General features: G+C 44.7%; 1 protein-coding gene across 1 annotated transcript in view; it reads right to left on the reverse strand.

Annotated features, from left to right (window-relative positions):
- Positions 1 to 323: 323 nt before the first annotated feature.
- Positions 324 to 17,422, reverse strand: part of LOC118361264 (protein FAM53B-like) — a 47,371-nt gene continuing 30,272 nt past the window's right edge. Inside the window, exons 4-5 of the mRNA XM_035741061.2 lie at positions 15,586 to 16,448; positions 324 to 1,842 (exon numbers count right to left, since the gene is read on the reverse strand). Of these exons, the coding sequence (XP_035596954.2) occupies positions 1,483 to 1,842; positions 15,586 to 16,448 (1,223 nt within the window). The 3' untranslated portion in view covers positions 324 to 1,482. The remainder of the gene's footprint in view (positions 1,843 to 15,585; positions 16,449 to 17,422) is intronic.

A 17,422-nucleotide genomic window follows, 5' to 3' on the forward strand; every position in this document is an offset into this window, starting at 1 on the left:
GGTCATTGAAATTGCAGGGGTATCCTGTGTCTAGACTTCCTGCCATTTTGTTTGGTGCCGGTGGCTTGTGTAACAGCATCATGGAGCACACAGATGTTTACCTAACTGACTGTATCCATCATAGGGTATAAACAGCTTACGTGGCATGATATGCCAAAGTCAATGGCAGCTCAATGACTTCATAAACAAATTAGAGGACATCAGATCAGAGGCACATCTATGTAAACACACACTATGTCATGTTTATGACATGACGGCTTAATGTCAAGCTGTACCATCATGTATAATGGCACCCTGATAATAATGAAACACAACATGACCACGGCAGTTTGCGTTTTTATTTCATGTCTGTCCTGTTGAAGTAGGGTCTCTTATTCCTGATCCTTCGCAAACAGATAATAAAAACATACATTGAGAAAAATATACATTGATATTAGAACTGAAGACGTAAAATTCTGTGTTTATTCAAATATACATTTTGCATATTAGAATCTATAAAAAGTCAGAAAGGTTTGTTTCGAGCAGGGATTTCTGAGGTGATAAGGACTTGTATCTGACCGAACAAATCGGCAGGTATTTCCAAACCCCTTAAAGCTTATTTACATTCAGCGAGGATGTGTGAATACTTTATGAATTCCAAATGGACCCCTATCCCCTAGGTACACCTGAAGACCTGAAATTCTTGGATAGATGTAAGCATATATAGTGAAAACTCCACACAGCCAATCAGAAGGAAAGTAATACTGGTACTTTCATTCTTTCAGATCTACAGGAGTGCCTGTGGTATAGGGGTTAACTTGGAATTCAGCAGGGGACATTCTTCCTGTAAGAATAGTTGAAGAAAAGGGTCAAGGGGAGGTATATATGAAAATAACAGTTTCTCTCCTGCTCTACTTCATCCCTCTCTCTCAGGCCATCATGTCCCCCTAGTCTGGTAGAGAAAAGCAGAAGTTGTAACATACTTCTGCTGAAAATGCTACAGTACTAAAACCTTGCCGTTAGTTCTGTCCAGTTGTATAAGGAGGTACTCAATTTTAGAGGAGAGAGGAGTTTTTGGAGGTGTTAAAGACTATCCCTCGATCCCCACTCCAGAGTTAGGCTGCATGTCACCAAGCGAAAGCAACTGCCTTTAAATTCAGAAAGACAACGAGACAATTCAAAACAACTGTTTGTCCCGCAGGACCTCAAAGTTCAACCAAAGTTCACATGCAACACTTTCTATCAACAGTTCCACGTGCTTTGTCCTTCATTGACATCACATACAGTACAACATCCCTTGCCTCCCACATTATTCGCAAACATCCTTGTAATGTTCCAAAAACAACTCTGTCCAAAATCGCGAAGTTCCTTTCAATCCGCTCAATATCCCCCTATCATACGTAAGGCATCCTTCGCGTGGTCATGAAGTACTAAATTCTCAGTCTTTCTGCAAAATTCACAAAAGGTTACGACAATCCTTTATCCAAAGGCTTCAGGTTCCGTTCAGTTCCTCTCGATCTGGTCGATGTCCAGCTCTCCCCCCAGCTGGTAGATGTCCTTCTCTGTCCCACACTCACTCTTCCAGAGGGGGTGTCCCTCTCCCATTCTCTCCCCCCCTCCCCTGCATGGGGACCAGGGCCTAGAGTCCAGGCTACACGCAGAGTCACTGTCCAGCTCCTCATAGGAAGAGTCATCCTCCTCCTCATCCACTTCCTGTTGAGTCTCAGCACCTAGGTCAGGCGCACAGGTGAAGTAAGATTCCGATTGGCTCAAGCTCCTGGGGGAGCGTGGGGGCATGTTTGATTGACAGCTGTCCGGACCAGAGAACCCAGGGCAGCTCAAGCTGTGGAAAGTCTGGAGTTTCTGTTTGAGAGAAGAAATAAGAGGGAAAGAAAGGGAGATTTTGATTGGTATAACACAACACATTTACAGTATCGTTGTCTTACTGTTCAATCTTGATTCAGGTCACACAACCTAACTTAATTAACCCGTCAGTAATACTCTGTGAGAGTTGTTCAGAGAAACCTGAGAGCTAGGTCTTTATGGCATGTGGGTGTGTGACTCGTGCTTCACTGGTGGAGCTGAACTCGCCCTCCCACTAGGGAGCTAGTATTGTTAATGTTCTGGTTAGTCTGTTCACAGTCAGAGGAAACACAGTGGAAAGACCACATGGTGAGATCAGTTGCAAACCACAAAGGTATCCTCTTCCTCCCAACCCCATGTCTCTCCCTGTCCTGCTGCACTGAGGGGATGAAGCACAAAAACACACCAGGAAGAACGGCAAGCTTTCCTGAAGACTTATAATGTTATAATATATCTTATAATATATGGTTCCTCCTCCTTGTTTGGCTTGACCTAGCTTCTTGAACTGCACTGGCCAACTCACACACCCATCATCAAGTTGACACTTATGAATAATTGTGTGTTGGACAAAAGGGAAAATGTATAGTGTGTGTGTGTGTGTGTCCGTGCATGCTCTAATGAGCAAACACCCAGGAAATGGACATCATAAGCCCTCAGGACAGGAGAGATTACTCTGGAGCAGCTCTGGGTTTACTTAGGTGTGATCTCTCCTTTCAGAGACCAGAGACGTGTGTGTACGACAAACACACTGTGCCCATGCAAGGTGTGTAAATCAGGCTATTTGGGTGACAACTACATGTATGCTTAAGAGAGTGCGTGTGTTTACGAACGAGAGAGAGAAAGCGAGAGAGAGAGAGAAAGCGCAAGAGAGGGCTAGTTAGACTGGCAGTGTCTGAATACCAATATTTACATTCTAAACAGTAGGCCTTTTGGTTATGCAAAAAATGCAACGTTTTATAGTATAATGTGCAATTTAAAAAAAATGTGTATGCTTTAAATGCCAGGATGTCATACTCATTTCGACTTTTCATCTAATAGAATTCACTGCACACTATTGAGGAAGAGAATCGTATTTTCACAGCCATGTGTGTTTGACAACAGCCGATAATCAGAATAGGGACGCGCTCTACAAAAACGAGCGAATGGCGAGGAACAAGCCATTCATTCCCTCAACCTTACAATAGAGCCAGAGCAGAGGCATCCCAGCAGTGAAAGGGTGAAGCGTCCCTCTCTCCCAGTAGCAGATGTTGAAGGCATGGAGGTGAATAGAGATGAGAGTGTTTCTATAGCCCACGGCGCACATGATGGACAACTCTAATGTTCCTCAAATCCCTCATTCACTTCTTCCTGTTACAATGGACTGGTAGAGACTTTAACCAAATGCTTTTACAAAATGTACATGTTTTGGGTTGGGGCTCCCAAATACACTATGTTATGAGAGAAATCAAATAAAAATGATAAAGTGCTGGGTTTATACAACTTTAATGTTTACTATCTTTGGCAATGTCAGCTTTACATTCTATGGCTAAAACATGCACAAAGCTAACATTTACACACATTCTGGTACACCAATAATATATCAGGTGACCACTGAAGGCCAATGCTTTGCTGTAGTCACCTCAATGGAGTGGAAAGGGGATTTTTGAGGGCCTCTCCCTCTTTCTTCAACCCTTGTAGTACCCCCTTCTAATTATATCACACAGAGGAGAGGGGGAATGAGGGAGAGGCAGAAAGGGAGGGGGTGGTATTCTCTACAATATGCTTCCTATTAAATCATATTGGGCTAAGACCAGGATTTAGGGAAAGGGGTTTTAATAATCTGCAGTTTACCCACCTTTTGTTTTCTAGAGCACCCACCTTTTTCCACATGTTGTTGTGTTACAGCCTGAATTGAAAATGTATTACATTTATATTTTGTGTTACTGGCCAACACACAATACCCCATAATGTCAAAGTGGAATTATGTTTTTAGAAACTTACAAATTAATGAAAAAATCAATAGCAACCCTTTGTTATGGCAAGCCTAAATAAATTCAGGAGCACAATTTTGCTTAACACGTCACATAATAAGTTGCATGGACTCTGTGTGCAATAATAGTGTTAAATGATTTTTGAATGACAACCTAATTTCTGTACCCCACACATACAGATAATTGTAAGGTCCCTCAGTCGAGCAGTGAATCTCAAACTCAGATTCAACCATAAAGACAAGGGAGGTTTTCCAATGCCTCGCAAAGGTCACCTATTGGTAGATGGGTAAAAATACAAAAAGCAGACATTTAATATCCCTTAGAGCATGGTGAAGTTATTAATTACACTTTGGATGGTGTATCAACACACCCAGGCACTACAAAGATACAGCCGTCCTTTCTAACTCAATTGTCAGAGAGGAAGGAAACCGCTCAGGGATTTCGCCATGACGCCAAAGGTGACTTTAAAACAGTTACAGAGTTTGATGGCTGTGATAGGAAAAAACTGAGGATGGATCAACAACAATGTAGTTACTCCACAATACTAACCTAAATGCCAGAGTGAAAAGGAGGCCTGTACAGAATAAGGCACTAATGTAAAACTGCAACAAACGTGGCAAAGAAATTATATTTATGTCCTGAATACAAAGCGTTATGTTTGGGGCAAATCCAACACAACACTTCCCTGAGTACCGCTCTTCATATTTTCAAGCATGGTGGTGGCTGCATCATGTTATGGGTATGCTTATCATTGGCAAGGATTAGGGAGTTTTTCATGATACAAGAACCTGGAATATAGCTAAGCACAGGCAAAATCCTAGAGGAAAACCTGGTTCAATATGCTTTCCTACAGACACTGGGAATCTAATTCACCTTTCAGCAGGACAATAACTTAAAACAAGGCCAAATAATACACTGTTGCTTACCAAGACGACATTAAATGTTCCTGAGTGGCCTAGTTACTGTTTTGACTTAAATCAGCTTGAAAATCTATGGCGAGACTTGAAAATGGCTGTATAGCAATGATCAACTACCAACTTGACAGAGCTGGGAAGAATTTCAAAAAGAATAATGTGCAAATATTGTGTGCAACGCTCTTAGAGACTGACCAAGAAAGACTCACAGCTGTAATCGCTGCCAAAGGTGATTCTAACATGTATTGACTCAGGGGTGTGAAAACGGATGCAAGAGAGATATTTCTGAAATAAACATTTCTAAAAACATGTGTTCACTTAGTCGTTATGGGGTAGTGTGTGTAGATGGGTGAGACTAAAAATCTATTTGAATTCATGCTGTAACACAATAAATGTTGAATACGTCAAGAGGATATGAATACTTTCTGAAGACAATGTACACACACACACACACACACACACACACACACACACACACACACACACACACACACACACACACACACACACACACACACACACACACACACACACACACACACACACACACACACACACACACACACACATAAATAGCAGTCAGCTAAAGCTCTTGATCAGAGCGTATTTCCAAGACCCATATAAAAAAAGGAGGGACTGGTATAATAAAATGCCCCCAGAGAGACAGTGTGTTATGGGAGAGAGAGGGACCTCCTGGAACAAACGCAGACACAGGAGGGGGGAAAAATGGAGCTTTACCCATTACTGGCAGGCAGACGGACAGAGACTAGTACAAGTCTAACATATTAGATTAACCTGCGTGTGGGTGTGTGTTTGTGTCACAGTTTGCTGCCATAGCAGGGCCCCATGCCACCACACCAACCCAACCACTTAGGTATTCCCACAACCCCACAGGGGCTGCAGCTCAGCTATGCTCACCATGCCTGTCATCCCAGGAATGGAGAGGAGGGGAGAAGTGACCCGGCACTTCACGAGCCTGAACCCAGGCCAATGAGAAGATATTAATTCATGAGACTCCGCTCTGCTAGCCCCCCACCAGCAGGGGAGATTTAGAGAGAAATAAATAACCCCTCTCTCTACACTGCAATTTCTCTTGTCCCCAGAGACGTATGCACACTCGTACAAACTGCAAATGCATCCAACAATTTGTAGAGTCACGAGCTTGAAGTAATCATTGCGTGCTAGGAATATGGAAATACTGACTACTTAAATACACATGTGAATTTGTCCCAATACTTTTGGTCCCCTAAAATGGGGGGACGACGCACGAAAAGTGATTTCAAAACGGTTCAAATCAAGGTTTATTTATCACATGCGCCGAATACAGACAGGTGTAGACCTTACAGTGAAATGCTTACTTACAGGCTCGAACCAAAAGTTCAAAAATGGTGTTAGGTGAACAATAGGTAAGTAAAGTAATAAAAACAACAAAAAGACAGTGAAAAATAACAGTAGCGAGGCTTCATACAGTAGCGAGGCTACATAGAGTAGCGAGGCTATATACAGTAGCGAGGCTACACACAGTAGTGAGGCTATATACAGTAGCGAGGCTATATACAGTAGCGAGGCTATATACAGTAGCGAGGCTATATACAGTAGCGAGGCTATTACAGTAGCGAGGCTACATACAGTAGCGAGGCTATATACAGTAGCTAGGCTATATACAGTTGCGAGGCTATAACAGTAGCGAGGCTATATACAGTAGCGAGGCTATATACAGTAGCGAGGCTATATACAGTAGCGAGGCTATATACAGTAGCGAGGCTATTACAGTAGCGAGGCTATATACAGTAGCGAGGCTATATACAGTAGCGAGGCTATATACAGTAGCGAGGCTATATACAGCAGCGAGGCTATATACAGCAGCGAGGCTATATACAGTAGCGAGGCTATAACAGTAGAGAGGCTATAACAGTAGAGAGGCTATATACAGGCACTGGTTAGTCGGGCTGATTGAGGTAGTATGTACAGATGGTTAATGCATATATGATAAACAGTGAGTAGCAGTAGCGTAAAAGAGGTGTTGGCGGGTGGTGGGACACAATGCAGATAGCCCGGTTAGCCAATGTGCGGAGGGCACTGGTTGGTCGGGCCAATTGAGGTAGTGTGTACATGAATGTATAGTTAAAGTGACTCTGCATATATGATAAACAGAGAGTAGCAGCAGCGTAAAAGAGGAGTTGGGGGGGGCATGGCACACAATGCAAATAGTCCGGGTAGCCATTTGTAAAAACTGTTGAGAAGCCTTTTCGTCCTAGACTTGGCACTCTTTGACAATTTTCAGGGTCTTCCTCTGACACCGCCTGGTTTAGAGGTCCTGGATGGAAGGCAGCTTACTGGGCCGTAGGCACTACACTGTGTAGTCTGGGGTCAGGAAGTCCAGGATCCAGGTGCAGAGGGATGTGTTTAGTCCCAGGATCCTTATCTTAGTGATGAGCTTTGAGGGTACTACGGTGTTGATCGCTGAGCTGCAGTCAATGAATAGCATTCTCACGTAGGTGTTCCTTTTGTCCAGGTGGGAAAGGGCAGTGTGGCGTGCAATAGAGACTGTGTCATCTGTGGATCTGTTTGGGCAGTATGCAAATTGAAATAGGTCTAGGGTTTCTGGGATAACGGTGTTGATGTGAGCCATTACCATCCTTTCAAATCACTTCATGGCTACAGACGTACTACGTGTCTGTAGTCATTTAAGCAGGATGTCTTCGTGTTCTTGGGCACAGGGACTATGGTGGTCTGCTTGAAACATGTTGGTATTACAGACTCAATAAGGAACATGTTGAAAATGTCAGTGAAGATAGCTGCCAGTTGGTCAGCACCTGCCCGGGGGAGCACACGTTCTGGTAATCCGTCTAGCCCCGCAGCCTTGTGAATGTTGACCTGTTTAAAGGTCTTACTCACATCGGCTACAGAGAGCATGATCGCACAGTCGTCCGGAACAGCTGGTGCTCTCATGCATGCCTCAGTGTTGCTTGCCTCGAAGCTAGCATAGAAGTGATTTAGCTCGTCTGGTAGGCTCGTGTCACTGGGCAGCTCGCGGCTGTGCTTCCCTTTGTAGTTTGTAATAGCTTGCAAACCCTGCCACATAAACATCAGAGCCGGTGTAGAATGATTCAATCTTAGCCCTTTATTGACACTTTGCCTGTTTGATGGTTCGTCGGAGGGCATAGCAGAATTTCTTATAAGCTTCCGGATTAGAGTCCTGCACCTTGAAAGTGGCAGCTCTACCCTTTAGCTCAGTGCGAATGTTGCCTGTAATCCATGGCTTCAGGTTGGGGTATGTACGTACAGTCACTGTGGGGACGACGTCCTCGATGCACTTATTGATAAAGCCAGTGACTTGTGGTGTACTCCTCAATGCCATCGGAGGAATCTCAGAACATGTTCCAGTCTGTGATAGCAAAACAGTCCTGTAGTTTAGCATCTGCTTCACCTGACCACTTCTTTATAGACCGAGTCACTGGTGCTTCCTGCTTTACTTTTTGCTTCTAAGCAGAAGGATAGAGGAGGATATAATTGTGGTCGGATTTACCAAATGGAGAGCTTTGTACGTGTCTCTGTGTGTGGAGTACAGGTGATCTTGATTTCCCCCCCCTTTGGTTGCACATTTAACATGTTGATAGAAATTAGGTATAACTGATTTAAGTTCCCCTGCATTAAAGTCTCCAGCCATTAGGCACCCCGCCTCAGGGTGAGCGGTTTCCTGTTTGCTTATTTCCTTTTACAGCTGACTGAGTGCGATCTTAGTGCCAGCATCCGTCTATGGTGGTAAATAAACAGCCACGGAAAGTATAGCTGAAAACTCTAAGCAAATAATGTGGTCTGCATTTTATCACAAGAGACTCTACTACGAGCAAAATCTAGAGACTTCCTTAGATTTCATGCACCAACTGTTGTTTACAAATTGTTTACAAATATCCCCCCCCCCGTCTTACCGGAGTGTGCTGTTCTATCTTGCCGGTGCAGCGTATATCCCGCTAGCTGAATATCCATGTCATCATTCAGCCACCATTCCGTGAAACATAAGATATTACAGTTTTTGATGTCCAGTTGGTAGGATATTTGTGATTGGACAATAAATTAGACGAGGTACAATGTTTGCACGTCGGCGAGTAATATTGATGGTAACGGCATCTTTCACACTCGCCTTCTGCGGATCCCTGCTGTGTCCTCTGTACCTGCGTTATCTTCCTCTTGCAAATAACTGGGATGTCGGCCTTGTCGGGTGTTCGGAGAATGTCCTGTGCGTCCTGCTTGTTGAAGAAAGAAATCTTTGTCTAATCCGAGGTGAGTGATCACTGTCCTGATATCCAGAAGCTCTTTTTTTGCTGTAAGATACGGTTGCAGAAACATTATGTACAAAATAAGTTACAACCCCCCCCCCCCAAAAAAAAACAAAAACAAACATAATACACAATACACAATACACAATTGGTTGGGCGCCCGTAAAACTGCTACCATTTCTTCCGGCGCCATTTCACCCGATATGGAAGAAAAACACCCTCATTTTAACATCATAATCATTGTATGATTTCAAATCCAAAAGCCGATACAACAAACAATCTGTCCTGTCCCAATACTTTTCGAGCTCACTATAGTTAGATCCCCAAATTCAGCTTGTAAATGGCTACAGGGAGAATGGTTGAAATGATAAAACACAGTTCACAACCACGATATACGCTATGTGGGGAATTATGGGGGAGTGGTTTTAAACACCACACACACACAAACTTGCTGAATAACAGAAACCTTTTATTCTCACTGTAGCCAAACACTATTGTTCCTGTAGATGTTGTCTCTTGGCAGAGGCCACAGGATCACTGCTAGGCAAACATGGTAGCTACAACAAAACCTTGTCCCATTTTTAGTAGACACTCTTATCCAGAGCGACTTACAGGAGAAATTAGGGTTAAGTGCCTTGCTCAAGGGAACAGATTTTTCACCTAGTCAGCTCGGGGATTTGAACCAACAACCTTTGGTTACTGGTCCAGCGTTCTTATCCACTAGGCTAAATGCCGCCACACATTTAAAGAGCTACTGAACACGCCGATTGGCACGTAATGTTTTTCTGTTGCTCATTTGAAAAATGTGATTTCAGTCTTGGAGGTTTGTCTCCCATGAGACACTGTGGACACTAAAACCTATTTAATCTAAGATAACGTCAAAATGAATTAGATTTCTTGAGTTTTGGCCGAGGATGTTTTAGTTGCACAATTTTACATCTGAGGTGTTTGGTCCAGTATTTCGCAAGTAAAAAAATGTGCAATGCCTTGTCTTATGTAAACAGTCGGAAATGCTGTTTACACTCTCACAAGCCACACAAGAGTCGTTAGAAGGTAAGAAGTTATTTTACATAGAATATTATAGGAAACACCAGGACATAGTGTCTATTATAAACTCACATAGTTGCTGTCACAAACTCCAAACTCCACAGTTGTCACTGACTCGTTGGATATTCATTTCCCACTGAGCAAACCAAATCAAATGTATTTACAAAGCCGTTTTTTTTTACATCAGCAAACAATTTCTGTACTTACAGTATTTTTACAAATTATTGTTTTTATCAGGTTTTTGCTTGGTGGACCATATTCGTTTGAAATTTGTCAATAAAACTAATAAAAGCAGCTGTTTATGTCAAATTGTTTTTTTTTACTTGTAGCCCTGGTTGTGCTGAAAAGAAAATGGTAAAACACTTCAATGTGATGCTAAATGTGAGCGCAGAGCAAGCAAATTAATGATAGTGAATTTCAGCTTTTTCACTGTGCGAAGCATGGGACCAATGGAGTTACCAATCCATGGGAGACCTAGGCTATTGTGTAATAGTCCGGACACCTCACACCTAGTTTCTCTACACAGTCGTGTGAGGCCTAACTCACACGTGAAGAAGCATTCACATCTAATTCTCACCTTCAGGACATATGCATACACACCCATAGTGATTGAAGATGGATTACGCCTTTTGAATCACTTTCACATGTGAAAACAGCCTGAGAGAATCACATTCTCATGCAATTATGCTCGTTAAAGTATAATCGGATTTGCTCTCCACACTAACAAGTCAAATGTCAATAAACTTGAACAGAGTGAAATGGCAAATTAACATCTCAATTAACATAAATTCAAATTATTCCCCCACCAATCCTACTTGGATTAGAGAGGACAGAATTCCAGCAACAATTCGTAAAATCTCACCTGGTGTCTCGCCCTGACCATGGTTTGCTTTGTATGGTTTATATGTTTTGTTTGGTCGGGGTGTGATCTGAGTGGGCATTCTATGTTGTATGTCTAGTTTGTCTGTTTCTGTGTTTGGCCTGATATGGTTCTCAGAGGCAGGTGTTAGTCATTGTCTCTAATTGGGAACCATATTTCGGTAGCCTGTTTTGTCATTGTGGGTTGTGGGTGATTGTCTATGTTATGTTGCTTGTTAGCACAGTGGTTCAGTAGCGTCACGGTTGTTTTGTAGTGTTCAGTTCTTCCATTAAAATGACGAACACTTACCACGCCTGACTGCAGGCATGTCGCCCAGAGATGTTGCCTGAGAATTTAATGTTAATTTCTCTATCATAAGCCATGTCGTTTTAGAATATTTGCCAGTACGTCCAACCGGCCTCACAACCACAGACCGGGAGCATGAAAAACAGTCTGTCTCGGGTGGCTGGAGTCTTTTCTGGCCTTTCTCAGATACTGCCTGGCATGTTCGTCCTGGATGGCTGGGAGCTCACCCAAAGTGACGTGCTGGGCCGTCCCCAATGCCCGCTGTTCCGAGCGGTGCAGTTGCCATACCAGAAATTGATACAACCAGTCAGTATGTACTCAATGGGGCAGCTGTGAAAGTTCCTGAGGATCTGAGGGGCCATGCCAAATCATTTCAGCGTCCTAAGGGAGAAGAGTCGATTCCGTGCCTTCTTCAAGCCTGTTCTGGTGTGAAGGGACCATGTTAAGTCATCAGTGATGTGTACACCGAGGAACTTGAAGCTCTTGACCTTCTCCACTGCGGCCCTGTCGATGTGGACGGGGGTGTGCACCCCCCCTGTTTTCTGTAGTCCACAATCAGCTCCTTGGTCTTGCTGAAGTTGAGGAAGAGGTTGTTGTCCCAGCACCACACTACCAGTCCTCTGACCTCCTCCCTGTAAGCTGTCTCATCGCTGTCGGTGATCAGGCCTACCACCTTTGTGTAGTCAGCAAACTTGATGATGGATTTGGAGTTGTGTGTGGGGGGCCCCGTGTTGAGGGTCAGCATGGCGGAGGTGTTGTCGCCTACTTTATCCACCTGGGGTCGGCCCATCGAGAAGTCCAGGATTCAGTTGCAGAGGGAGGTGTTCAGTCCCAGGGTCCCGAGTTTGGTGATGAGCTTCGAGGGTACTATGGTGTTGAATGCTGAGCTGTAATCGATTAACAACATTCTCACATAGGTATTCATCTTGTCCAGGTGGGAGAGGGCAGTGTGGAGTTCAATTGGGATTGCATTGTCTGTAGACTCGTTTGGGGCGGAATGCAAATTGGAGTTGCTCTAGGGTGTCTGGAATGATGGAGGCGATGTACGCCATGACTTTCAAATCACTTTAGAGGGCAGTAGTCATTGTGGCAGGTAGCCTTACAGTTCTTGGGAACATGAATGATGGTGGTCAACTTGAGACGTGTGGATTACAGAGAGGAAAATGAAAATTACGTGAAGATGCCTGCCAACTGGTCAGTGCATGCTCTGAGAATGCACCATGGAATACCGTTCGTTTCCTCAGCCGTAACCTCGGTGTTGGCTGAGATAGCCATGTGTGTGGTAGCCCTGTCCTTTAGTTTAGCGTGTACCTCTGTGTTAATCCAGGACTTTTGATTGGGGAAGCAGCTGTGGGGACAACGTCGGCAATGCATTTCCTGATGAAGCCCAAATATCCAGTCAGCGCCAGCAAAACAGTCCTGTAACATAGCCTTCAATTCAGAGGACCATTTCTCTATAGAGTACGTCACAGTTACTTCCTGTTTGTGCATTTGTTAGTACACAGGAAACGCACCCTTTTGCGTCTGGCAAACCCCTCACCCCTAAACCGGCATTAGAGAAGTTCCAAAGCAATAATCAGTACAAATATAACCATATTCATAGTTTCATACATACACTACGGTTATATTGAGCTACCGTACATTTGCAGTGCTATATACAGACCGTTTCTGCTTGTGTATCACTATTGCAGCCAAGTTTATAGTACTGAGTCAGACTCAATACCTTACCTAAGCCATGCTATACTCAACAGGACTGAGATTGATCAAGAGTGCCTGAGTTTGGCTGTGTGCATCTGTGACAATGTGTGTGTGTGTCAGTGTAATTTCGTGACCTACAGTATTCTGTGCTGTGAGAGCGTAAATTGGTAAGTGCATATCTGGTTTCATGCGTGTGTGATGGCTGAAACTACTGCACAAACCCGCACCACCTGATCTCATCAGTCCTCCTCACACAGTGCTAAAGCGCAGTCGAGCAATCCCAACCACAACCACAATCCCAACCCCAATCCCAACACCAATCCCAACCCCAACCCCAATCCCAATCCCAATCCCAACCCCAATCCCAACCCCAATCCCAACCCCAACCCCAATCCCAACCACAACCCCAATCCCAACCCCAACCCCAATCCCAACCCCAATCCCAACCCCAACCCCAATCCCAATCCCAATCCCAACCACAATCCCAACCACAAACAAAAACGGAATAATAAAAAACTAGCCTCCATTCATTATTGGTACTATCCATGTGAAAATAATAGCCTGTGATCCATTGGGCATTCTAGAGAGCAGAGGTAACTGGTGCGGATAACGAAAATGCCCTTGGTTTTAGTGGCTGGCATGGACACAGGAAACATGCTAGGCTCCATTACTGAACACTTGTTGATCCAACCCTGGCAGGGTTGAGGAGGAAGGAGAGGCACAAAGTAATGATATCAGCTAGCTACATCAGTGTTTACACTGTGCTAGTCCTGGAGGAGCCCTATATGTGCTGGATTTAATTCCAAACTGTGCTATCTCAGCACATTCTCAAGGGAGACGCCTTCTTCAGAGGGATAGAGCTAAGTGAGCCAGTGTGGTGTCACTGTAGGAAAGTTAAGAGTGGGACTGCATATAGTGCTGTATCATCATAATTGGCTGCATTCACCATCTGATTCATGTGCAAAATTAGACTGTATCCATGATCCTATCCATCCATTCTACATGAAGCCATCATGTAGTAATCTCAGAGCAGTTCCACAACTTCCTCTGGCACTCCACAAGCACAAACAAGCCTCCTCCAGGCCAGGCATAATGTGATCCAGCTAAAAATAAAAACCTGTGTGACTAAATAGCCTGATCATTAATCAAATCTCCCTCCCCCACAGTCAACCACTGGAGGGAGGGATAGAATGACGGAGGGAGGGAGGAAGAGGGAAATTGACTGTGCAACATTTGCATCGTGTGTTTACCCAACAGAATCAATGAAATGATAACCGGAGCCAAGTGTGCTAGAGCATGGCAGTTCGAAGCATGACCAAACACAAGGAATGCTCCTTAGTTACCGCCATTTTGCAAAGGGGAGACTTGAAAACATTTACCCTCCACACTACAAACCATCGACCCAGAAAAACGTAATACAGCCTGATTTAATCCCCCAGATCAGACACAAAGAAGGAAGCCAAATTATGTTTGAAGAGCTCTTGGACGTTCCCCATCTCTGAACAGAAGTATTCCTTTGTTGGTAATTTTGTTTGGCCTGGTCTAACCTTATGTATTAAGGTTATTAAAGGTATTAAGGATTTTAAAAACTTGGAAGAAAGTTGAGCTATATATTTTATTTTATTTTACAGTGCACAAAACAATTGAGTTAAGGTGTCTTAATACAAACGGCTACTCTCATCAGTGGGTGCATCAACCCCACCCGCTCCGAACTGCCGGCAGGGTGATGCCCCCGCCCCCTTCCCAAAGGGATTTCCCAAGGACGGGAAGAACCACTGGACACCCGGGCGGGCATGGAAGCAAGCGCACACACAATCATCAGGACCAGCACACATGCTGTATACAACTTGATTTATGTAGGTTATGTCTATGGCCTTCAAACTCATCTCTGGACCTCGGAGCCAGTTCCACTGCGTTGTTTCATTGTTCCCCTCTAATCAAGGACTGATTTAGACATGGGACACCAGGTGGGTGCAATTCATTATCAGGTAGAAGAAGAAAACCAGTATGCTCCGGACCTCGTAGGAAAAGAGTTGAATAGTCCTGTTCTATGGTTTACATGTGTTCTGATAGTGTGCCCAGAGACCATCTAGTCCATTGTCATAGTCTTGAAGGCTGCTCGTTCCATAGTCCAAGAAGTCCTTTAATCAAGTGTCCATTCTGAAACACTGAGGTTTACACACTTTCCAATTCCTAAGTATTGTCCGTTTGACTGATAGTTGGGCCAGAGTAATGATGCATAGCGTGGTTCTAGGTTGGATCTTACCCTACTCCCTAGTAGGCACACTACAGGAAACAGTGGGATACATATATTCAAGATTTCAGACAACATATCAACTAACTCAGTCCAGAATCTTTTGATAGCTGGATATTTGCAGATGCATTAGTGTATTCGACCTCACCACAGCCATCCCAACAAGTCTGAAAGGCTTTGTTTCATGTTTTTCAACTTGTGTGGTATGATATATGCCCTTCGTAAGATCTTCATTTGATCTACTCTTAATCAAAATGAGAAAATACTGATTAAGCTCTGTGAAATGTCTTAGTCATCATAAGATAATCAGATTCCACTAATATGGTTTGATCTAAAGTTGCCTTTCAGGAATTTGGCATTGCCAGACACTCATGGCAGACTATTGAAGGGTGTGTGTGTGTCCACGGCTACTAACCTGAGTCATCTTGGCCAGGTCCAGGGAGGGTCGTGGTTCTTGAGCATCCTCTGGTCTCCTGCGCTTCATACCGATCTTCTTATCGTTCAGGACGCAGGGCTGGGACTTGCTCCGCGACAGCCCCCCAGTCCTCCCTGCTGTCTGCCCAGCACGTCTCCCCAGCTGTGGGTTGCAGTCTGGTGAGCTGGCCCCCTCTCTGTGGTGGTCTGGCAGGCTGATCTGCTCATGGGACAAGGAGAGGGGCCTGAGAGAGTGGTGGTAGGAGAGGGAGGTAGGGGAGGTAGGGGAGGCAGTGAACAGGGGGTGAAGGGGCAGGTGCTGGTTGAAGCAGGGAAGCTCCAGGGTGCCTTCTGTGGGGTTGTTGGAGCGGGATGGCAGGCTGAAACTGGAGCTCCGCTGCATGGCAGGAAAATTAACCCCTGAAAAACTTCCACCACCTCCTATTCCACTTCCTCCAGAGCAGCGCTGCACACTCCCCCCGCTGTGGCACCTCCTCTTCTCCACCGCCGTCCACACTCGCGACCCCTGGGGTCTCCATGACGACCTGCAGCTCCCAAACGCTTCGGAGAAGGACAGTGAGAGTGAGCGGCACTGGCGCTTGCTAGGGGGCGCCGTGGCGGCTGAGGTGGAGGTGGCGAGGGCCAGGGACTGGGTGGCTGCCAGCTTGGCATCGCCCAGGTTGAGGTCTCGAATGAGGCTGGTGATGGCGGTGGCGGTGCCCACCTCACGGCCCCAGACCCGGCTACTCCGCTGACACTCCTCGGGCAGAACGTCCCACAGGCTCTCCAGACTGGCGCCGGACTGGCAGGGTGTCTCTGGCTGGACGGCACAGCCTCTGCGCAGGTCTAGCCACCTGTCTGCCTCTGGAACACAAGGACACACAATAAAGGCATGAACACACACACGTTATGTTTTATACTTTATATATCATCTAATTTGACATAATGTAATTTTGAAGTGGGAATATAAATCAGGACATAACAAATGGGAAGCTTGTATCAGGGGCCTAATTTGAAATCATTACTATGTTCCTCCTATATTACTTCTCCCCCAAAGCTTCCAGGGTGAGGTTCAATGTGCAGTGTGCATCTTCTTCCCGTATGCGAGTTGGGCTTCGTGTTAGGATGACCAACCCAGTAAATAATCACACGTGCATGCACACGCACACTTAGACAGTAAGCAATAGACAGTAAGCAGTAGCAGCTCTTGGTTAGTTAGACAGTAAAGTGTATCCTGGTGAGTATCACCACATCTGTAGGAATTCTAATAGAGAGAGCGAGAGAGAGAGAGAGAGAGGAGAGAGAGAGAGAGAGAGAGAGAGAGAGAGAGAGAGAGATGGAGCACATCACTCAAGGTCTAGATTCTCAGTAAAGGTGGTTTAAGACAGGATAGTAAAAAACAGCTAGCTATAGACAGGGGATTGGTTCAACCCAAGCTGCACTTCTTGACAGTACATTATCTGAAACAGAGCTGCTAGCTCTAGATCAACAGTTGAATTATGGCTGGCAGGGAAATAGTCTGAGCTTATTGGTATTACAAGATTCTACAAGCAACCTGGCAGCCTCTACTAGACATGTATATGTCAAATGACAACATACGTCATGAATTAATCACATGTTTTATATAGCACTACAGTTGTCACAGAATGCTTAGTTGGCACGAGGAGGCCTAAGGGCAACAGTGGCACGGTGGTGTTTGGCCAAAAACAGTACCAGTCACATAACAAACACTGACTTTCAGGTCTATGAACCTGACAATGTTGTGCCACTTGTTTTACTGTTGATGGGGGTTTCTCCAACTGAAAAGTTAAGTGAAGACAAGTTTAGACAGAAGGAGA

The sequence above is a fragment of the Oncorhynchus keta genome, chromosome 2 (assembly GCF_023373465.1).
Source record: "Oncorhynchus keta strain PuntledgeMale-10-30-2019 chromosome 2, Oket_V2, whole genome shotgun sequence".
NCBI lineage: Eukaryota > Metazoa > Chordata > Actinopteri > Salmoniformes > Salmonidae > Oncorhynchus > Oncorhynchus keta.